Here is a 23,777-nt window from a genome sequence, read left to right as displayed (position 1 = left end):
ACATAAAATGTTAATTTTAACCTTTCAGAGTAATTTACATAATGTCTTCACCTATGTGTCAGGGAAGTGGAGGATCTGTGGAATAAGTCTATAGAGAATATATTGCACCTATGTGCAAGTTAAATTACTTGTTTCAGAACTTCCAGTTGCTTTGTGGAAACCAGAAATTCCTCGTGGGTAGGGACATACACACCTCCCCAGTGGCACAGCTAACGAAATCTGTGTTAAATTGAAACAAGGGTCACTCTTTAATTTGATATCGCCTTGATTTCATAGTTTGTGTTACGTTGTGCTCTGAATCACTCATAATAGGATCTGAAAGACATTTAATTCCCAAGGCTTTGTCAGAGGGACACTGAGAGATGGCTTGGGAAGGCATTTTGCAGCGAGGAGGGATATTAACGAAATGAGCAAGTGCAAAAATTAAGGCGAGGAGAGATGGAAGACACGTGCAGTGACAGTGCCAGGAGCAGCTCACGTGCATCTCCCCGCGGAGCTGGCTGGAGCTGCCCAGGCACTGCCCTGTACTTCCAGAGGGCGGGGGGGACACCCGTGTGCAGCCCTGAGGGAGGGCGGGGGCAGAGGCTGCTTCCTCACAGAAAGCCCGAGAACAGAGGGAGCCGCGGGCACGGGCACTGCCCCCTCGCGTGGCGGGGCCGGCGGCGGGAGCGCGGCCCGAGGGGCGGGCGGGGGAGGGCGGAGGGCGGAGGGGAGGCCGCGCTCCTCCCAGGGGCGGGGAGAACGGGGAATAGAACCGGACCCGGCCGCGGCGCCGCTCCCGCCCCTTCCCTGGGCGGTGATGTCGGTGCTGCGCGGGCCGCGGCCCCGCGCCGCCGGCAGGAAGGGCTCCAGGAAGGCGGCGGCGGCTAAGCGGGACTGGGATGTAAGTGCTCCCTGCTGCCGGCGGCCTCGGCTGGGAGGAGGGCCGGGGAGCCTCCGTCCCCACGGCTGGGGGGGCCCCCGGGGGCCACTGCCCTCGTAGGGGCTCGCCCGTGGAGATCCCCGGGCTGCGTGTGGGTTTGGGCGGGCGGACACGCCGTGTGCGGGGGGGACATGTCCCCGCTGGCTTCCATGGCCCTGCTGGATGCCAGGCCTCCTCCCTCTCCGGGGGTAGAGCGCACCGGGGCTTGGGGGCGGTGCCGTTTGTGCTGGCTGGCTCCCGCCGGGGGTGGAATGCTCCCCAGCGCCGTAGGGATGCACCGCTGAATAGTGTTATGCTGATTAAATTGTAATTTAGAAGTTGGGTTGTTTGGGGATTTTTTTAACGAAACTTAAAACCCAAACGGTTTGTCCTCAGTTATGACTTTTGTTGAATTCCCTGGTTCCTGTTCACAGAGTACCGTCCATGACTTGACAGTGCACCGTGCAACTGCTGAGGATATTGTAAGTTTGACAGCAACCACCTCTCTTTCCCTGTTGCAAGGACATTTAGCTGCCTGTCTGACATAAATAAGTGTTTACCACACTTACAGGGATATTTTCTGTTTGATCTCCCTTTTAAGCTTCTGAACATGTTGGCTCTTTAGTGTTAGTTCTTTATGATATTGAGCATCCCCAGGTCTGGCAGTTGGTGTTCTTCTGTTTTCTATTCCTTTTGGGAAGCAGTAGCCATAGTTTTTGTTTCAGTGAACTGTATGCTATCATAAATGTATAAAAACGTAAATACATAAAAGCTCAGTCGACTGGTTGAAGTTAAGTCTCTGCTGGAAGGACTGAAAGAAGTGCTTTATCTGAGGAATCTCTCCAGTTCTGAAAACAATTTTCATTTAAACAATTTAAGTATAATTTCTTTATGCTAAAGGATCTGTTCATTGCAAAATATGTGCATTACATTTAATATTTCTTGATAGCACTAATTACCAGGATGGAATAGGCAGTATGAGCTATTGTTGCTTATAAATTTTGGCAGGGAAGTCAAGACAGATGGGCACAATAGAAACTTGATTCTATAAATGTTTGACTTGGTAGCTTCCAGAGACTTTAGCAAGCACCTCACATTTAATTTCTTTAATTTGGATTTAGACTGTTATCTTTTTATATATCTCATTGTTAGAAGAAGAGAGAGAATATCTGTGGTGACCCAACAGTGTTAAAACAGGAAAATGCTTTATGTCTTTTTATGCATTTTATAGGTTGTAGTGTTTGGGTTTTCCCTCCCTTTACAGCTGAAGAAACTCTTGCTGAGTCAGTGGTGTAAGGCAGATGGAAATGGTGAGACTTTCCCCATTTGCCTTTGGAGCTGCTCTAAGTCTGGCTGATACTGATGGCATTTTACACCTGTGGATGTTTATGAGACTGTCCTTAGTGTTACCATGAAACTAACATAAATAATATTCCATGCATGAATGTTAAAATCAAGAGGAGCTTGTTAGCATTAGCCTGCAAATTTTGCTTTAGATTGTCTCTTGTCTTGAAATTGTTTCCTTTATGTTTGCGTAGCTGCGTCGCCGTGAAATACACAAATCAAAAAACAAAGCACTGGCACATCTGGAACTGCAAGAGAAAGCACTGAACAGAAAATGGAAGAAGCAAAAGCAACTGGATGCTGATTCCTTGGAGAAAATGAAATTGACTCTGATGCGTGAGGTGAGAGCTGAATCTGTACTTCCAGCCTGCTGTGGGTGATTTGCAGCAGTATTGGAAAACTGCTCTTGCACATACGGCAATGTTTGCTCCTCTTGTTGGATAATTTGATGTCATGTATGCAGCAGACACACTGTGCTGCACACATGTAGTGATTGGAGCTATGACTGACAAGCTTGTCATCTGACAATCAACAAGCTTGTTCTCTCAGCATTCTAAAGCACTCTGACTGAAAATATATTATTTAATTTGCTTTTGAATATTGAACTGTAGCAGTAAATTTAAGCCTAGCCAACAGAGTGAGTAGCTGTCATTGTCTGAAAAGGTATTTCAGTGGTAAATCTCCTTTGTTTCACGTGGCAGGTCACTCTTTGCCATATGTTATGAAAACTAATCTGAAAATTAGCTTTCAGACCGCTGTATCTGAAGAAACTGAGAATTATAGGTAAAGAATGATGATGAACAATGTTCGCCTGGCAGTTAAACATGATCTCGTAGTCCTATAAATGTGCAGTGGATTAACCATCACAAACCTCCTCTTTGTTTCATCTTTTGTAATTTTTCAGAAGTCTGTTTCTGATCTCTGAGAACATTCAGCCATAGATAGAAACAAATCAAAGTACGTAGAACTGAAGATCACCGCCTAGTTCCCTATTTGACCCTTGTTTCTCTGCAATCATGGTAGAATTTTTGTGTTAAGGATATTGTGCTAATTAAACCTCAAACTTTAATTTTGACTTTCGTTACTTTCATACTTTCCTGCCAAATGCATTTCAGCAGAGTATTCAAAAGACCTGTGGACTTCTATATGAATTTCACTGATGTAATAGCAGGCTAGTTTCAATAAGACTTCCATGCAGAAGCAAATTATGTATCACAAAGATGCATTACAGCACCCTCTCTAAGATTTGGCTGGACTACCTATTCTGTGGCTTTGTGAAACTCACGTTTAGGAAATAGTCTTCTATATTTGTTTTTGTTTCTGATGAGAGTGCACAAATCTCAATTCCTCCTGAATGGCTTTACCTTTATAATTTAAAAGATTACTTTATTCGGTATAGGCTGTGTCTACTTCTCAATTAGAGAAAAGATGCTTCCAGATAGGAAGACAAAAGGAAATGATTCCAGGCAAGATGAAAACCATCTGGCTGTTGCTGTTTGAAACACTGGCAGCTTCTTGTGCGTAGAGAAAAATAAAACAGATGGAAGAGAGTTACCATTTTGACCTGTCCTTAGCTTAAATCTTGTTAATTGCCAGATCCTGTTATTCAGAGTAACTAGGGGGACTCTGTGTCTCCCAGTGGAGCAGAACCACTGTGAATTATCTCCTTGTCTCTGTTTCCTTGGTGATCTTTTTAGTTACTGCTGTGAGTGTAACTTCCCAAGCCCCTTGAATCCTGCTCAACTGCCAAAGACTCAGAGACAAAAGCTATGAAAGTGCTGCTACTAGTGTGGTTTCTCTTGTAGTTGTAGGTTGAAGAGAAAAAGAGCAAAAGTTATAAAATGGACAAGCAAAATTTTATTATTCTGATGACTTTTCTGCCTGAAAATCTGAATGATAAAATAATAAGTTCACCTCTGTAACTGCGGGCTGTGAATGTTTAGGTGCCACACTGATGGGTCCTGTAACGACTTATTTTTTAAATAATGTCAGTGTATTGCACCAAAGGGTAATGGTGAATGGATTATTGTAGTGGGGAGATTTTAGGATTAGTCCATTTTATTTATCTTTGATAACAATCTGAAACAGGAGCAAAAATGATTTTTACTAAAATTCATAGGTGATAACAATTTCACCAGATAGTGTACTTTGTTCCAGTTTGCTGAGGGCATGTAAATGGGCCTAGAGGGGTTTACAAGCTGATATAATTTTTTCTTCTGATCACAAGCAAGGGCGAGCTAATCTACCTTGGGAGAAAAGCTCTAGAAATGTTCATAACATGTTCAGCAGGAGGGCAAAGCTTAGGAACCTGCTGATGCTGAAAAGGTTCTAATGTAGGGAGGTTGAAAACAAATTAATCAGGGTAATTTTTCTCTGATTATACACATCAATTTAGTTTTAATTGCCTTAGGGAAAGGGATCACATAAACTCTTTCTTCCCTTTTTTCTTTCTATATTCTTTTTCTTCTGCAGGTCTGGCATAGCTTTGTCTAAAGCCTGCATTGTTTTGACATCAGATGGCTAAATGGAAAGACTAGATTTAGTTAGTATCAAATGTGAAAACTGAATAGTGATCTGGAAAAGTAGATCATGTGAGATGATTGAAAGATGAATATTCACTGATTTGCTAAATAAATTATGAGGAGAAGTCTAATTTATTGCAGAGTAATTCAAGCTCAAAAGAAAAGTAGAAAGACGTGGAAACCGGATATGTAGGGAAACTTCTTGACATAACAAAGTGTGTAGTAAAATAGGGGGTTGGGGAGAAACAAGTGAAATGCCACTGCCTAGAATTTTTTGTATGAGGCTGAATGTAAACCAGCAAACTTACCAATGGACCCTGAAAGAAACTCTGTGGAGATAATGGCATCGGATGCTCTGAAACTCTTGCAAAACAGTCTCTCTTATGATTCCTGGAGGAGCAAAAATTGTCACTCAGTTCTTAAATTTTGAGTAGGAGGGCATATGTGAGCCTGACTTTTTTGTGGGATCTTCTAAAGTACTTGCAGTCTCCCTGGATCAATTTGATGAACCATGATGAAGTGGAGGTCATTTATATGTCTGGTCTCCTCTCTGGTGTTTAGGAATAACTATCCTCTCTGCAGGTTGAGGGTTATAATTTTACTGGTTTTCCATTTCCAGCTTTGTGAATAACTTGAGGAGTTAGTGAGGAGTTGTGAATTGTGTTCTGCTCACGAAGCCACATCCCCAGTCAGCTCCATTTGGCTCAGAGTAGCTGGAGGCCTCTTGCTTTGCACTTCAAGACCTCCTTCCTTAGGACTCAGCTTTTGCAATGGACTTCAGACACTGGGGGAGAGAGACTTTGAATACAGAAGCTGTGTCTTGTGAGAAATGTGTGGAGATTCCCAAAATGTCTTCCAGATGCAGTCAGCTGTGTTTATGTCTGTTGAAACTTTTTGGGTGGTATATGGCTTAAGTCTTAGGTAGGATTTTCAGGAGTCAAGGCTGAATGAAACAAGTCTGCCTGAATTGCTTTGTTTCTAATGATCCATTTTTTTTGGATGTCAGATGTAGATAAGTGTTCTATGACTCAACAACACTGAGATCAAATGATTTGAGAGTGCACACTGATTTTTTTTTTTTTTTATTGCCAGATATGTCTGTGTTTTGATAAGTGTATCATAAACACCCAGCTTCTTGTTTGTGTCAGGCTGGGAGGAGAAGGGAGAAGGGAATGAGAGAATTGGCTCTAAAGAGAAAGAGTCAGTACCCCAGAAGTAATAACTGTTTAATTTTTCAGAAAAACAGTGTGAATTCTAGTGACTCAGAATGCAGTATGGTTTTCTGATCTATCTTAATTAGGATCTAATTACACAGTACCAACATTGCGAATGTTGTCATGTCAGCTGTTCCCTCAATAACTGTTAGAAGAACAATACACAAAAAAAAAGGAAAAATCAATCTGCTCAGTGTGAAGTGTTTCCTTATACACTATAATTTCAGATTCTGTCTGATCAATACCATTTGCAAGATGTATTGGATCGATCTGATCAGGTTATTGCTGTGGCAAAAGACTTGTTTGGGGATGCTCCTCGCACACGAACAGGTAGATCATCTCATCTATACGTGGTAGTATTTCTAAGGTTCTCTCCTTGCTTTTCATAAATAGTCTTCCTTTGCAGAGTATTCTTTCTAACTGCTTTCATCTCATCGTCTAATGTAGTACAATTTATCCTGTTCATGTTGGATGGAACACAGATGAGGATAACACCTCCCGTGGCAGGGCAGAGTGACCCATGGGTGGTTATTCCACTGTATTGGTCCACTGTGGAATTTCACATCGTATAGTGTGGAACACCTCAGACTTACCATTCGACAGCCAAGCTACTGGCCTATGCACAACACTAGTTCTGGTTCTCATTGCTACATGAGCTGACTGCCTGCTCTTGGACATTGTTAAAGATTTATCAGCAATTGCTGATTGAGGCTTTTCCTATTCTTAGCTTGGCTTGTGAATCCTTGTGCTGCTGGAAAGCAGGACTGGCTGTTTGCACACGAAATCTTAAGGATATTTCTCTGTAGGCTGCCATTCTCTTTTGTTCTTAATAACTGTTTAATCCTGCATGCTGCTTCTGCACAAGTGTATTTACACAGGTGAGGAGGACAAAAGCCCGGTACATGGCCAAGTGGGTTAAGATAACTCTATGGTTGGTCTTTGGTTGTTGTTTAAAGCAACATAACATCCCTGTGACCCTTTTTGTGCAGAGTACAGGAACTTACATTTCCATACAAAGTCTCGAGACATGAGTATGGACCAAGTCCTCTGTGTTCTTCCCTGTGTTATCTAATTCCTTTAGGTTTCCCTAATGTAACAATGGCTCCTAACTGTGACCTAGAATCATCTCAAGGACCCATTGTACAAAAATGTGATCCTCCCAATCAGCTTTCCATCCTTAGTGAATCTGTCATGGATTCCCAGGTAATGTATATTTTGTTCCATACATACCCTATGGCTTTTTTTGTTTGCATGAAGTAAGAATATTCAAAGGTAGAGTTTCCAAGGAGACCTAAACCTGGGGTTTGTGTGTTTTATACCATGTTGATGACATTCACAGAAGACAAAGTTAAACAGAGGTGAGTTTGTTTTGTGAGACTCTGGGAATCATGATTTTTTGATTTCTTAACCTGCAGATATGAGAAACAAACATCATATGTCTTGTAGAAGCTTTCTCATTGTAGCGTGTCCTCCCTTTTAAATTCTGGAATTATCAGGAAGAGAACAAAGTAATTACAGTCTAAGAGAAGAACTCCTGTATTACTTAACTAATTGCTACATTTCAAAATATGTCTCTGATTTACCCATTATGTCTGCATATATGGGGACCAGTTCACTCCATAGCCTTGATTAGTCCTACAAGTTTAACTTTTAATACTTTCCATTATTCTGCATCTATTCAGATTTGTTTAAAAAGTTTTTAAATTGTTTAAATTTCTTTAAAATTTCATTTAGATAGCCTCTGTGTTCTGTTTTCTTTTCGTAACATAAGCTGTACCGGGAATACTCACTGTGGTTTGAGAACAGGCATATGATGCTCCCAGAAGACAGCTCACTAATAAAGACCAAAAGGGCTTTGTGGTAGCAAAAGTGATGGTATCATATTCTCATGTTTCTCTACTCCTGTTTCGTACTATCCTTCACAAATATTTATAATTTGAGTTGTAATACTTCTGTCATGTATTTCAGTGTGGTATTTGTTTCTATGGGGTTTTGTTGTTTGGTTTTTTTTAATATGAGAATTAACTGCAGCATCTTTGGAAGCTGTATCACTGGATGCATCCTGCAAGATAGGCTGAAATTTTAAAAAGAAACATGTATTGATAGTTGTCTGGCAAGCTTCTGTGAGTTTTTCTTATGTGCCTATGAAAATCATAGGTTTCACCAGATAGCCTTTAACTACGTAGAAGTTCAGAAACCTGGTAGTTTGAGGAACCCTAATTCCAAATTTGGTTGCTTAAGTTTTCATATAAATGAGGTCCACAGGATTGTATTTTGGTCAGGTTGCATTTTACACACAGAAGATAAATGTAATTTTCTTACATTCTTACAAAAAATGTAAGGTCTCATTACAAGGTTGTTTACCTTATAATGTCAGCTGGATGAAAGTTTACAAATGCTATGATTTAAGTTGCGTTTTCCATGTTCTGCCTGTTATATCTCTGTATGTGTTTTGATACAGTCTTTACAACTTTTATTTTATCCTCCAGTTTGTGTGATCTTTCTTATTTAATGTAAGTCATCCAAAGAAAATATTGGTTAATAACTTGCTGAGTTATTTTCAGAGATAATTGTCAGTATCAATATTTCTTAGGTGCTAAAGTGCCCCAAAACTTCCCACAAAGGGGTGTGAATTTGGTTGGGTTTTTTTTAATGTGTATGTTCTTCCTTAAATTTTGTTTTGGAGACTGAAACGAGTGTTTTTGTTTTTTCTTGAAACAATTTTTCTGAAGTCCCTTTTGTTTTCTTTGTTGTCTCCTGAAAGGCTCTTAATGAAGATGAAGAGGAAGCATTATTAGAAGATGGACTCCCTAATTCTTTAGGTTTCAAATCCAGCATCAATTCTGACAGGTCAGTACAAATCCATCCATTCCGGTTTCTGCCTGCTTATCACTGGAAATAGATGGAGTTAAGAGGGTGTTGCATGGGTATAGTTAAGTTGGCTTTTCTGTTTCCCTTTGTCCTTTCCTTATCTCAAATTTCTAGGACAGGCCTTGTTGTAACATTCAGGCTGGGAATGAACATGAGCAGGGAACTCACCTGAGCAATTGCAGATAATTTTAGAAGCTCTATCTAGACTGAACAGTTTATTTAAAATCATACTATTGTCCTGTTAAAATTCACTGTTTTGCTTGATTTCAATGTAGGCTACTTCAGTTATTGAGACAAGAAAATTCCTCAGTGAATTCTCAGTTGTGGGCCGAAAAGCATATGAGAAAACCCACCTTATCACAGGAATCAAATGTGCCTTTGACTCCAACAACTGTTTCTCCATCACTGGATCAGTCAGGTTGGATTTGCCACATCACAGCCTCTTGAGGGTTGTGAGGCTGTTCACAGGATCCTGTCAGGAATTCCTTTTGTGTGTGGGGGCTGAGAGGCAGAGATGTATGCTAATTTGGCTCAGATGAATTTCCAGACTAAAAAGCTGGCTCTTCTGATAAAATTACTTCACATAACATGCCTGAAGTGTTTTACATATGTGTTTTTTGTTTTGTTTTGTGTTAAATCAGCCCTCAATGCTACCAGTGTAATCAAGAGAACCCATTCAAGACTTCAGAATGAAGATGAAGAAACTGTAGACTCCACTGACAGTGTGAGACAAGTGCTGAACCCAAACTCCAGGAAACAAAAGCAAATTGCAGCAAAGAGTTCAGTACTTTTAAAAATAATATACCCTTTGGGCCAAGGTCCTTAATGTCATAGGAAAGTACAGGTTGGAAGGGATCTTTGGAAGTCATTGCAGGGCTAATGCCAAAGTTTGATAAGGGGGCTCTTGCATCTTGAGGATGTCTAAGGGTGGACGTTCCACAGCTCCTTACCTAGTGTATTCCCCTGTGTTCTGCATGTTCATTGGCAAAGCCAAGCCCATAGGAATCTGGGAACATAAATGTGGCCCTTTGATGCTATCCATTACCTTGCAGGTCATGGAGTTCTCTCCTGTGTGGGGCTTTTCTAGTTCTGATACAGCTTTGTACTCTGTGCTGCACAGACTTGTGATACATTTCAGTCTGCATCTTCTACATGTTTGTGTGTGGGGACTGACACAGATACAAGCTGTAACATGAAAGCATTGTTGTAAAAGAGTTGCTTACTGAATATGAGAAAGCAGCTTATTTTTCACCAGCAAATTGTTTCCATGCTTTTGACTAGGAAAGAGGAAAGTACAGACAGATATCCAAGATGAAAGCACCAGTCAGTCATACTTGAGAGGTACTAATGGCGTGGCAGAAGATGTATTTTTTGATTATCTGAAAATTGCTGGAATGACTGGGGACATTCTTTGATGGTCCATTTCCCTTATGGGAAGAGAGGGCCTTTCCTTTGATTTACTTCAATAAACAGTGTAATTTCATTGGTACTGCAAAGCTTTCTATACAAGTTGAAATTCCAATGACACTTTTTTCCCCCTCTCAGTGAAAAGAAAGCAAGCTGCACAGAACTCTGCAAGACAGAGGAGAGATGATTCTCCAGTTAATTTAAACCCCATTGACCTTCAGAGGGACAAGAAATCCAGCCTAGATGTTCTCAACCACATGATACATGAAGTGGAGCATGAATTGGAGGAATATGAGCGATGTACAGGTCGTGAGGTTCAAAAAAAAGAGGGAAGTGAAGGCCTCTCTGGGTTTACATTGTCACTGGTGAACGCTCTATGTCGTTTGATGAGATACCTCAAAGAGGTGAGAAAACTTAGAATTGCTTCTGTAAAGTGAATGAAGAAGGGTATAAAGTTACTTTACAGATGTGAACTTTGGTCTTTTCTGGCTCCCAATCATTTTACATTGACCTCTGATTATTATTGCTTATTACTTGATTTGCTTGCAATTAGGAATTAAAACTTTTAGTTTGTTAGAAACTGGTATCCGGATTGAAAATGGAGGAGTTAGTCTCTCAGTGTCTAATAGAAGAAAATACCAATTGAAATAATTTAAAATTTGTTATTTAAATATGTTCAGACTTGTAGCAGGATATTAACTACAGCCTTGTTTACAAATTTCTTGTCTTCCTTTGCCTCCCAAAAGCAACACTATTGTCACTAGAGCAGTGGACCCAAATCCCCAGTTTTCTTTGTGGGTTTTCTTAGCTCTCTTTCTATCCATAACAGCAACCCTGCCTTAAGGAAGAATGATCTGAAGTGCTCACTGTAGCAGTGCACAGTTGGGAATTAATGGAATTCCATAAACACTACCTATAAGCCATATAGAACTTATTTTTTAAAAAGGGAAAAAAAAGTATGCTTTATTTCATCTGTACCCCAGAGCTATCAAGATGCAGCAGTGTCTCACAGATTCATTTGGCCTATGTGACATTTTAAACTGGATTATGACAGTTCCTGCACTCTTTAATAGGTGCAGCAGAGCATGTTATCTAAATCCTAATGTTTTTTCACTTTTGGTCCCAATGCCAGCAGAAAATAATTCAAGGTATGTTGTAGGCAGCTCATGCTCTAATTTTGTCTGGCAGCAAAAAAAAATACCTCAGTTGCTTTTCAGGGTCTCTTATGTTTTGGAGATGGGATGTATTTCTCTTATTCAGGGATTCCTTTGAGTAAGTGCAAGCATCCATCTGGGGAAGGGTTCCATCTGCTAATTCTGATGTGTTTATGTGGATTTGTAGCCTTATTTAGTTATGGTGGTCCAAAAAGTGGCAGTTATGTATTCCATTTATCAGTTAGAAGTGGAAGAGACTATTGTGTGTCTTGTACAAGAGACCAGACTACTGCAGTGGTCTACCCTAATAGATTATTAATGTCTTTTGAGGGCAAGAAGTTCTTTACAGTAAGGTTGTTTGCCTCATGTTCAAGTAGATTACTTAACAAATAAACTTTTTTTGCCTTCTTTAAAAAAATAAAATAATTGAAACCCTCTAGAAGTTTTTCTCTGATGGGAAACATTAGAAAGCAAGTACTCTCTCCTTTATTTAGTCAAATTTGTCTTCATTAATGAATAAGGGAAACTAAAGACTAGGCACAAGTAGCATGGGATACTGACAAGCATTAGCACACGTGGAGTTATTTGATTACTGGTGAAGATTCAGTCGCTTGAGAAATTGTATCTATGCAGAGAGACAATGGTTGTAGTTACAGCCTGTGAAAGTTGTAAAGGCAGGAGAACAAGGATGTGTAGAATTCTGTACAGTGTTCTGGAGTAACAAAGAAAAAACAGTAAGCTCTCTGACAGTTCTCAAGCCCTGACAATTGGGTTTTGTCATGAAAGTAGTGAAGTCAATTTAGCAATAGGGGGAAGAGCTGTTACAGTTCGATGCCATATTAACTTTTTCTCCCTCTTTAGACTGAAATGCAGCTTCATGAGAAAGAGGTGATGAGGCAGCAGCAGGAGGAGATGTTGAATGAACACAGAGAACTGATTGATGCTCTGACTGCAGAAGTACTTTTAGTGAGGGAAGAAAACATTACTATGCAGGTACTGAGCCCTCCTCTCTTCTTACCCATCAGGATGACTTGATAGAATTCTGAGTTCTGTTCCAAGTATAGGCTGAGATGCATTGTCTCATATTCTAGAGATTTTAACAATAAACAGAAAAAAATGATAAAATTGAAAGAGGAGCCTGAGAATTATGATAGCACATGCGGGGAAGGAATGTTTGGAAGGTTGGTAGTTTATCTTTATTTTAACTTCAAGGCCTGAGAAAGTGAAACCGGACTTTCCTTTATCTATCTAAAAGCTTAAGCATCTTCTTTCACAGTTCTATGCTGTTAACTCTACTGGAGCAACAGAGTGACTAGATGTAATACTGTGTGTTTTCTTTTTTTCAGTTTTCAGTGAAGGTAGATTGGTGAATGTAACCATTCAGTGAATGGTTACATTTGGAAACTGAGCGATCGAGCAACCTCAAACAGGAATTGGTGTCATGAGTTAGGAAAAGGGAAAACAAATAAACAAGAAACATGGAGACAATATTATTTAATACCTCCCTGGAATGCTACAGAACCACGCAGTGTTTTTAAGAGGCCAAATTACTTCTCAGGGCTGCTTGTGGTATATGATTTTCTAAATCATTGCTAGAATACAAATTTCTGTATCTGTTTTCCTTCCTCCTTTAGAAGAAGCTTCAGCAGTACATGACAGTAACAGATGAAAAGCTGATGTCTCTCACACAAGCATTTAAATGCCTCCCTTTGGTAGAACCTGAAAGAGAACAAAGCTCTAAACATTTTGGAATTGCAAGAAAAGGTCCAGCAGACAGCCAAGGTGTGTACATGCATGTGTGAAGGATGAAACAGGAGTTGTGGCTAGTTTATCCCTGTGATGGAAAATCTGGTATTTAATAGATGTCTGCTTGCATAAATACCTCTTGCATGAGCATGAATCTCGCTTCAGTAAATCCATATGCCACGGGTTCTGCCGTGAGCACAAGCACAAAAGGAGGGGAGTAGCCTTCCCCATTAAGTTGTCTTACAAAATCGGGTTTATTCTGAGGGTTTTAAAAAAACCCTAGGCAACCAAAGAAACCAAACGCAACAGAATCAGGATGTTGCCTTCCTGTTGCTGAGGCAGCCTGACACTGTGAGGTTGGTTCTTCCATAAGGCACTGGAGGTCGCTGCTGAACAAAACAGCAGCTGCTGAGGCCCAGAAGCGATCAGGCAGAGGTCTCTGACTTGGTATTTGTGATGTTATGTGAGAGGTGAGTGACCAGTTGAGTGATATGGAGACAGGCTAAGCTAAGCCAGTAGCCTTGATGGCCAAAATAACCAAACAATATTCATCTTGTACTTTTAACCTTCTTTCACCATGGGGTTTTCTCCCAGTTGTTTGCCTGATCGGTTGTTTAAATGAATTGGTTTTGCTATCAAGGTCAGTAAATCCTTGTGAATCCCAAGATTCCTCTGAGCTATTTGTATTTCATAGTTAAATGTTGGGTTTGTGGATGTTTTTATAGCTAAAAACTTTCTTTCTGGAAGAATATTCTTCTCAGGAAGAAGCCACATGCAAGGTCACTTCTTTTTTTTGTGGTTGACCTAGGCTTTGTAAAAGCAAGTAAAAAGAAATCACACCCCAAAATATAAAATCCAAACTGTCAGAAAAGCACCCCTCATTAAAAAAAAAAAAAAAAAAAAACAAAAAAAAACCCACAGAAAAAACAAACAAACAAAAATAAATGTTACCATTCAGCATTTCTGCAGGACTAGAATTTTCAAATCTTCTTACTTGGCTCTCAGGAAAAGCCATCTTCCTGGGAAGAAAGCTTCCTAAAGTACAAAAATATTTCTTTCTCCTCCTCCTTCAGAAGGAGATTTCTTGAACCCTTAATGCATCTGTCTGGATGTGAAACATTTGAGCTAGGTAGTTTTAGCACAGAAAGCATTTGTAAGCTAACACAGGTCTCTGGAGAAAGGAAAGTGAAGCAGAGCAGGAGGACCTTATTTCTTGCCAGGGTCATTGAATAGTGGGTGGCAGGTTTTAAATTTAAATTCTGAGTAAAGTAAACCATAAGCAGTATTTTATGCAAGCAGCCTCTTCTGACTCTTTGTCATTGAAGGTGATTTTTGTATTTTGGGATCAGATATGTTCTCCTTAATTTTCCACTAACTTCTCTTATTGATACAAATGTCCTGAGCAAAATTGTGAAGGGAGAATGCAAAATTGGCATCAACAGATCAGTGCATATAAGTATATTAAAATTACTATGGTATCTCAGCTCGCTACAACTTGAATTTCATGCTTTTCATTGTGTGCCTCTGGTATGTTCCAAATAGATGGCAACATACACACAAACTAATTGTAGTTAAATACAGGAGAATAACTTTTTTTTTAATTGAAGAGATGTCTTATTTGAATACAATTGTAAAAAGTCATCAGAGAGCTTGAAAAAGCCTTGAATTGTTTTCTACTTAGGCATTAGGACAAGTGTGTAGGTCTTTTTGTCTCAAGAGAATGTCACCAAATGCACCTCAGATATCTGTTCTTCACGAGTCATGTGTCTCTAACTCTTGAGCATGAGCTGCCAACAGATCTCATACTAATATCCTGAGATATTAGCTTCATGTAAGAGCTTTTCATGCTGTTATGGCCAGTAAAGATTTGTAATATGCTTGAGTGAAAGAATTCTGTACCTGGGGATCAGAAGTATGTTAGAATTGTGTGTGAAACAAAACCTAGTCTTGTCTTTTCGGGTATCTGAGTTCTTACTGAGATTTTTCCCTACCTTCCTATTGCACTAAACTTGGTTTTTTTTCTCTATTTTTTTATTCATTTGTTTAAGTTTTATCCCTGCTTTGTCTTTTTCTTTAGAAAAACCTGATGTGACCTATTCTGAGCCCAGGATTGAGGCAGGCAAGAGGGAAAATATGCTGAAATTTCCCCAGGAAGAACTTCCTTTCATGTTTCCCACCCTGGGATCAGGTGCCTCACGTGGTGTGGGATCTGATAGAAACCTGCCAGCTCACATCTTCCAGCCAGCTGTGCTGTTGTCACCCCCCCAGCAGAAGAGCAGTCAGGAATTGTCTTCCCTCCAGAATGGTGAGATCTGTCTGGCTGTAGTAGTAGACTTCAGAGTCTGTAAGAATCTGTATGTTTGGGCACATTGGCCCCAGAGCTGGAATTTCTGACTGCTGCATCCATATACACATTTCTTTTCTTACTGTGCCTGTTGCTAGATATCCTTCAGGCTTTCTGTTTTCCATCTGTGGTCAGCAGTCCTGTCAGTGGCAATTCAAACTGACACTTTTATTTTGTACTGTTTTTGATTGTCACTTTTCTGTATGACTGCTGTAGCTATTTGTCAATGATGGACAGCACATCATCTCAGATTTCCATCTGCCAATAGTATAATCCAGCCTCCATCACCTGTAATGGTGGGACCACTGAAGCCTGGAAATTCACTGCTTCTGCAGCCCATGTTGCAGACAAACCAGGATGTCTGTAGGCTGTGTACTCCTGCTTTGAGCCAATCTTCCCAGCAAAGGGTTTCTTAGAAGGCTTTGGGGGCAGGTTTCCATTACTGAGTTTCACTTAATACATGGGAAAGGTTTGAGGAAGTTTTGGGTGAAATTGTGTGTTGCCAGATAACCAGATAACTCCATCTTATGTCAGTATCTATAGGCTTTAGGAGTTTCATAGGTTGGTAGCTCAGTTCTGGTTGTTGGGCAGAAGGAAGTTCATCAGGAGGGATTAGAGAAGGTATTTCTTATTTAAACTTCTTGAAGTGAGCAGAAGGGAGGACCCTTTGTGACTCTCAAAATTAGCTGTTTCCTCCTGCAACTGTCATTGTAACCACATGCCAGGCCCTGTATAACGCTGTTGTTAAGAGGCAGATAGTTATATCTATGGCTGGTTTGATGGCTGCTGACAGGAGGTAGGGCACAGTAGTGGGGGTTTGTGCTTTCCCTGCTCTTTTCCCCTGCCTTTTCAGCTGTGTTGCTTTGTAAGCCTTTTTCAAGTCAGAAAAATAACCAAAAGTCCTTTTGATTTTTAAGGAGTTGGCAGGGCAATTGGAAGTTTATACCTGGTTCAGGCATTTAGTGGGCTGCTGTGCTGTGAGGAGGTACATAATAAATGTGGAGGAAGTGAACTAAAGGTCTTGTTCTACAAAGAGCAATGTCTTGTTTCAGTCCCATTGAGAACTGTCAGATGTTGTCTGTCATTAGAAACAAGAATATAGAACTATATTCCTGGACTTCTCCACAGTTTAGCTATGTGATAAATATATTGTTGCTCTTTCAAGACTGATGCTAAACAGCTCAACAAATATTAAACTGATTGAATGTTTCTTTATGCTCAGTGATTCATAAAACACACTTGAGTGTAAATTTTTTAAATGTTCCCTGCTCAAGAGGCAAAAACTACAGCTTGGGAAGGAATGGGCTATTTGGTATATAAAGCATAGAAAATCAGGGTTTGATCACAAAATTCAACTTGGACTTAGCATGTAGCAGCTGACAGTGCTGTAACTTATTTAGTCATGTCTATGTTGTGCATTATCTGTTTGCTGATGATGATCACAAAAAAATACCTAACTACTTTTGCTGGCCACAGTGCTTCCCCTTTCTGGGGGCTGACTAAATATCTAGTTTATTATTATGATAAAATGTTTTATTATCCTGAAAATTTTGGCAACAATCCAGTATAAGTACCAGTTAAGGTAACTGGATTTTGGAAAATGGAGGACTAACTAAGGAATAGTATCTGATCTGTCAGGTAAGAAATTCAAAACAATTTATTTTCTCCTCACTGACTTCTCTCTCAATCTCTAATTAAATCATTTAAATGTAAGGTTGTTTGCAATAGGAGATACTAAATCTGGTGAGTTCTTGCAGCATGATGTTGCATAGAGTGGTTTTGATCAGTAAGGTAACACCATTCAGGCTAGATGTTACAATTCAAGTTCCCTCTTGATTATTAGTGCTGTGTTGCAACAAAGTCACCGTTAGTTTCTTCAGTGAGGATCCCGTGTCTCAGTCCTTACTGTTCCCTTATTTCTTGTTCATAGTGTTTACAGCCATTTCTCAGTCTCCTGAAAACACTGAAAGAGACCCATGCAAGGAAAGGAGCTTACCTTCCTCCCTGAAGGCACAGAGCACAACTGAGGAAAACTGTCTCATCTCTCAAAGGCAACCAATTCCTTCTGCAGACAAAGGCTTGGAGGGTTCCCACAAGAAAATCAACCTGTCCTGCCAAGGTAACACTAGAAAAAACAGCACAGCTGAAGAGTTATTTCAAAGTGGTGATCTGCTGGGACAGATAGCTGAGCTCACACGGCAGAATGCCCTAATCAAAGCTCAACTGAGCAAATTCAGAGGTGCCTCCGGAGACACAAGGGACTGCCCAAATCAGCCAGAGCCGATACAAAATGCAGATCCTAGTCCAGACTCTTCACAAGGACAGGTGAGAATTTAGCAGAAGAGGAAGGCTGAATCCCCCTTTTGCTGATCTGCTTTCCCATGGCCTACTGGTGCTTTTGTGTCTTTCCTCTTGTCAGTTGTTATTCTTCTAATTTGTTTGCTTGGGGACTTGTGATTTTTGTCATTCACTAGGGAGATTTCTCACATTAGCCTTTGTTATATACAAGTGCTGAAAAGTGTGCAGCACATTTATAGGTTTAGGATAAGGTAATTCTGCAAGAAGAGGTGTGGTTGCAATGTAATCAGATATTGTTCTTGTAGCTTGGATAATATTAACAATGAAAGCACTGCACCAACTCACAGGTTCTTGGCAAGCTTTTAAGATGCATATTTAAATCCACATCATACCCCTCTTTTGCTACTGTGATCCAGAAGCCCATGAGACTAAAGTTAGCGCAGGTCCATCTCTTGCAAATACTTGACGACAGTGTATGTACTTGTTGGGTCTGTTTTATCAGTCCTGTTCTTGGAAAATCCCAAAATCTTTGGGAAAGAGAGACCTTGAAGGCTTCAGTTCACATGGAACAACTTTAACCTGCAACTAAGCAGTTATTCAGTGACACCCAAGTGAGTGGAGTTAACAGAGAAACATCCCTGCACTTGCTTCTGTCTTTACTTTTGTTCATCACAGTGGCTGACTGTTCAGTTAAGGATCCTAAAGACTCAAAATTTCCTCATATAAACATATGTTTAAAGTGTTGTCATTTTCCACATTTTGTTATGTTGTGTAATATTTAGTCAGCATTTAGTTGTACAAGACCATGTAAACTTTTAGAAGGTGGTGTTTTTGTAGAAGCAATGAGTGAGGGGGAGTTGAAGAGGTCAAAGCAGGTGAAAACACAGCTTAAAGATGAGTTCCAGGACACTTCTGCTAGAAACCTGCTTTTGCTTCCCCACACCCTCCTGAATACGTGTCTCTGACTAAGTATTTTCTTAACTATGGTAAATTGTTGGATGTTTGGTGGGATTTTTTGGGATTTGTTCTTCTTATTTCTTAAATTATATGGACAATAGCTGTGTTTTTCCTATTTGAAAGATCAGTTTAAGGTATTGTAATGTCTAGTCAATTAAGGACTTAGATACAGGACAGCGAAAGGGAGGGAAAAAATCAATTTTTTCATGGGAGGTGCTATATAATTATGTTAACTTTCAGTTTGAAAATTAAATGCATAGCAGTACTTGAAATATATTGTATGCTCTCCTTGGTGGTGCAAATTGCCAGTTTCTCACTGGAAGTAACTATCCCATTATCCAAGTAGACTCATCTCATGGTATCAAAGAGCTTGGAGGAAAGAATAGCAGAGCTGAATCGCCAGAGTACAGAAGCACGTGATAAACTGTTGCAGTTAATAGACCAGCAGAAATTAGCTGCTGATGATATGGTCCCTCCAACGCTGTCTCCTGTTCTTCCTCCATCCCTGAATTATACTGGTAAGTACCCAGCTTCAGGGGAAACAAAAACTAGTAAGACAGTGTTTTTCTCCTTTTGAGAGTTTGTGTCCTTATCTTACTGGATGAGTGGTTGTGGTCAGAGGTACACTTGCTGTCAATGACTGTGTCATACAAACACTCCTTACTTCAGAGAGCTTAAAACATGTCAGCTAAACCTCTCCTACAGTTAGTTTCTTAGTAATTAGTCTGCTGGAAGTATTGTGCTTCATGGTAAATCTGTTCTTTGCTATGTTCTTGTCTGAAGAGCAGTTGCTGTATTTGGATATTAGGAGGAATGTCTTCACAGAAAGGGTTGTCAAGGGTGGCCCAGGAAGGTGATGAAGTCACTGTCCCTGGACATCTTTAAGGAAAGACTGGGCGTGGCTCTCAGTGCCATGGTCTAGTTGACATGGTGGTGTTCCATGATAGGTGGGACTCAATCTCTGAGGTCTTTTCCAACTTAATTGATTCTGTGATAGTCACTGGTGGGCAGCACTAGGCTTTTAATCAGTCCTCTATCATGCAGAATCTTTTGTAAAAAAGACCAAAGTATTTATATCAGGCTTTTGAAAATCATGGCAAAGTGGTTATCTAGTTCTCAACCATCTTCTAGTTTTTGGTCTTTTGGGTGCTCTTTCCATCAGACTACTTTGCTCAGTCACTGCCAGTGGTAATAGAAAGGAGTAACTGGAGCTTCCAGTCACCTGAAGAGGTGAATTAGCTAAAGGAATATCTTGATTCAAGATTCATAGATTCGCTGCAATGTGTAACTACAAACAAAATTACTTTCCAGAGGGTGAAGGCTGCTTTATCTTTTCATGGAGTCATTAGCATTACAGGCAGAACTGCACGTGACCCCATACACATGATCTGTCTAGAACACCCACCCTTTCCCTCTTCTGAAACCACATGGTGTATAAAGGGGGGAGGACTTGGAGGAGAGGGGAAGGAGGAGGAGAGACCATGTGTGTGTGCATATGCATGCATATGCAGTGACTCATGGGTTGGATCATAACACTTTTAATGCTGCTTTGGCTGTTGTAATATCAATTCAGCATGATAAGTAAAATCTTAAAGGAACAAAGTAGAGAAATCAGAACTCTTTAAGTCTCTGATTGCCAAAAAAAACCCAGAAAACTTAACCGTGGAAGAATCACTCCATATTGTGTGTACATTGACCAGAGTTGCTCTGAGCATCTGATTTCAATGCCAGTCATTTTCAGAAAGTGGGTATGAGGTTGGTGTTTAATGTGATGTTTTATTTCTGGTCTGTATATTCTGTGCAATTACGAAGAGGTATGTGATGCCCCTTCCCTCAGTGGGAAGGTGAAATGACTGTTGTGCAATGTTGCTGTGTTCTCATCAGAATCAAGCTATTATTTATTGCCTAGAAAATGAAAGGAGGACAGTTGAAGTGTCTGTTCCTGTGGCAGTTGGTGTGGACAGCTCCAAGGATAAGGGAGATTCCTCTGCCAGTATGACCAGTATAAGAAGGTAAAAGTCAACCCTTCACTATTTCACTTTTGTAGTGTCTTGATTACCCATGCAGCAGAAACTGAACACAGTGGAAAAACTGCCATGTTTTTCTTTGGCTTCATGGATTTTCTCTGACTTATCATATTAAACTATGTGGAAGTGGGATAAAGGTCCAATAGCTTTCTCACAACCTCCATTGTTTGTATTTAAAATATCTGCAATGTGACACAATGCAGATGACGTGGGTTGTTGAAGACTATTGATGAGGAATCCTAACTCACGATCTGAGATATGATTCTTGTAGTCATTTCCATTTTTAACTCCTTCAGTCTCATTTTGAATATCCCCAGGTCTGTAGGAGACTCCAGCAAACCTTGTTCACCCCCAAGTGCCACATCAGAAAGTGTGAAATTAACTTCTGTCAGCCAAAGACCAAAGGTGAGACTGAAATATTCAGCCAGAAAATCTGATTATGCTGTCATATAAGAAAAAAGCAAGATAGATGAAGGGGGGAGAGCTCTGTCCTGCTTTAAATCTACTGAGGCTGTTAGTAATTGATTCATGGCAGTTTGGATTATGGACAATGGGCAAGAAGAAATATCCCCAGCCTAGATTTCTGATTCCTGACATGCAAAGAGAAGGATAGCTTGCAGTGAGATGCTCTCATGGGGAACTCTAGGCAGTAGTACAGTCTGGTAATCCAGTCACAGATCTGTTTATATGCTTGAAAGCAAGCGTGAGAACATATTAATAACCTATCTCCTGGTGTCCAAAATAACCTAAATTAGGAGTGATAAAGAGAAACAAAGGGTCCAAGACTCCCTGTCCTGACAGCAAAGTATACATCACCAGAAGGGAAATTGGGAATTCTTAAGCTCTTAACTAGGTCTCTTAACTAGGTGTCTTAAACTAGGTGCCTGAAGTAGGTGATGTGACTCCCTCCATGTTGCTGATGGCAGACAGCAATCTTACTGGTTGGCTAGCAAGTCTGTGGGAAACTTATGATATTTAAATTTTAACTGATTTCTTCTTTTGCAGGTAGAAAAGCAAAAAGAAGAAGGATGGTTTGCATTGTCTATGCACATTATGTAAAGGGAGCTGCACTTAAGTCCCGTATTTTTAAATTTTTTTTATGAACCACAATTGAGTTGTTATAATACCCCTCTCCAGATGTACAGTTTAACTCTGAAGTGCTTTTGTGTCAGTGCCATTAGTATGGAAAGGTCAATATGCTTACTGTATTTGTGCCATATAAAGCGCTGTAGGAAGTCCTGGGAATGAGTTTCCAAATGGGACACACTGCTGTGACCTTACACCTTTTCACCAAATACACCTTTCACAAGATTGTAAACTCAGGCTGCTGTAGCATTATAAGTCAGCACCTGATACCTGTGTTAGGTACACTGAAGGCAGGAGGCTTTAGAAATGGCATGTGAAACCTTCTGGGGCATTTATTTGTACAAGATATGGGGATGAAAAAGTCCAGAAAAACTGAGAAAATGTATTTGGCATTCAAAAGGAACCTGGAGATTAGGAAGTCAGTCTGTTTCTGATGGATAAGAATTTGCATCAGAAAGAATTTGTTCCTTCTGTGGTTTACAGTAGCTCCCAAAAGTTCTGTTTTCTGTGCAGTTAAGTTTACATCTGGACTTGAGGATTACTTTTCAAAAATCTTATTTAATATTTTTGTAAATATAAAGTGACTATTTGAAGTTGAAATCAGACTCTTTATTTGCTAGGTACTAAAGTATGTGCTCTTTGATACAATAGAAAACTGATATTAAGCTGATTTGCTATGTGCGTATATAATATTTTAATGACCATGGTTTTATATTGGTTTTATTTGAGTTTTTAAAGTAGTCATTATTTTATTAGTAATGATTAACAATAAAACTTCTGATTGTGAGAAAATGCTCCTTTATCTGTTTCTTACCTTGTAGTAAACCTGGACAAAAACATTTATAATGGAGATTTTAAAAATGAAAATAATCTGCATGTCTGGGAAAGAAAATATCTGCAAGTCTCAAAAAACAGATTTTTCAGTAAAATTGTTTGAATGTTTTTCTTTTTTTAGCTGTTAAATTTACCTCTAAAGATATTGACAGGGTTGGGCACTAAAAAGGGACAGTCCTCAGTCCTTTCAATCATTACACTTTGAGGAGAATTAAGAAAATACACTTTTTTTTTTTTTTGGTAAAGAGGTAAAGGGGTTGTTTTTTAAACAGACTTAGAAAATCTAAAGAATGTGGGATTCAAATGAGGACCTTTTCAAATATTCATTGACATTTCCAGTTTATTTTTCCAGTGTTTGGGAAGTGAAGAAGGTTCATATTTCTGTATTTTGTGAAATAACAGGTAAACTCACTGTTTAACTGTTGAGGGATGAAATCCCTCAACTCATGCAGAGAGACGAATGCCAAAGTTGGGATGGGACTACATAACCATAGTACCCACAGTTTAATCCTGTTTCTTCTGCTCATGGTTGCTAAAAATGCTCCATAATAATTTAGTCTGAGATTTCCTTTTAGAACACAGGATTGGAATTAGTCTTTTGAGCCATCTAGTTTCTTTAACTTGGAAGTCTCTAGGTGGGAGGGACACTCACACTCAGGTATCTCTAGTCACCTTCCACAGCCCCTGACTGGGGGTAAACAGCTTTCTGTGGTGCAGACCCCAGTGTTCCACGGCTGAAAACGAGCTGCCCCTGAGATGCCATGCAAGTGTGTTTGCTGGAATGCTGACAGCTCATGTGAAGCTGAAGGAAGCGTCTGAGAAACTCTTACTGCATGGGGGTTTTTTTGGTTGGTTTGTTGGCTTGGTTTTTGGTTTGTTTTGGTCCAAGCAATAAACTTCAGATATCACTAGAAGTAACAGATCTGATTTTTCATATCAGATGTAGAAGAAAGTTTTAGGGCTTCAGTTGCTTTTTTGTTTTCAGTTGTGATAAATCATATAAACACTGGTATAATCTGGTGCTTTATCAGTGCAGAGTGTTTCATTGCCAATGACTTTCTGATTTTGCAAG

General features: G+C 39.9%; 1 protein-coding gene across 6 annotated transcripts; it reads left to right on the top strand.

Moving 5' to 3' along the window:
- Positions 1 to 727: 727 nt before the first annotated feature.
- SPICE1 (spindle and centriole associated protein 1) lies at positions 728 to 22,663 on the top strand. Of its 6 annotated transcripts, XM_064644510.1 has the most exons (17): positions 728 to 883; positions 1,336 to 1,383; positions 2,440 to 2,586; positions 6,209 to 6,311; positions 7,063 to 7,184; positions 8,746 to 8,831; positions 9,128 to 9,270; positions 9,494 to 9,631; positions 10,398 to 10,663; positions 12,275 to 12,406; positions 13,048 to 13,195; positions 15,237 to 15,464; positions 17,434 to 17,828; positions 19,105 to 19,276; positions 20,668 to 20,770; positions 21,103 to 21,190; positions 21,791 to 22,663. In XM_064644510.1, exons 1-17 carry the CDS (start codon positions 800 to 802, stop codon positions 21,842 to 21,844), a joined length of 2,457 nt encoding a protein of 818 aa, XP_064500580.1. In that variant the 5' UTR covers positions 728 to 799; the 3' UTR covers positions 21,845 to 22,663. The 6 variants fall into 6 exon arrangements, with proteins under 6 accessions (XP_064500580.1, XP_064500583.1, XP_064500582.1 ...); XM_064644513.1 differs by lacking the exon at positions 15,237 to 15,464; XM_064644511.1 differs by lacking the exons at positions 728 to 883; positions 1,336 to 1,383 and adding an exon at positions 2,188 to 2,211.
- Positions 22,664 to 23,777: the final 1,114 nt, after the last annotated feature.

Source organism: Pseudopipra pipra, chromosome 2 (assembly GCF_036250125.1).
Source record: "Pseudopipra pipra isolate bDixPip1 chromosome 2, bDixPip1.hap1, whole genome shotgun sequence".
NCBI classification, from domain to species: domain Eukaryota; kingdom Metazoa; phylum Chordata; class Aves; order Passeriformes; family Pipridae; genus Pseudopipra; species Pseudopipra pipra.
The sequence above is the reverse complement of the archived record's forward strand: the minus strand, read 5'-3'. Positions and strand labels throughout refer to the sequence as shown.

Excerpts from the sequence above, each read along its gene's own strand:
- SPICE1 (XM_064644510.1), top strand. The coding sequence starts at position 800 with ATGTCGGTGCTGCGCGGGCCGCGGCCCCGCGCCGCCGGCAGGAAGGGC. Across the intron at positions 884-1,335 it reads CGGCTAAGCGGGACTGGGAT|AGTACCGTCCATGACTTGAC; the intron begins GTAAGTGCTCCC and ends TCCTGTTCACAG. Across the intron at positions 1,384-2,439 it reads GTGCAACTGCTGAGGATATT|CTGCGTCGCCGTGAAATACA; the intron begins GTAAGTTTGACA and ends ATGTTTGCGTAG.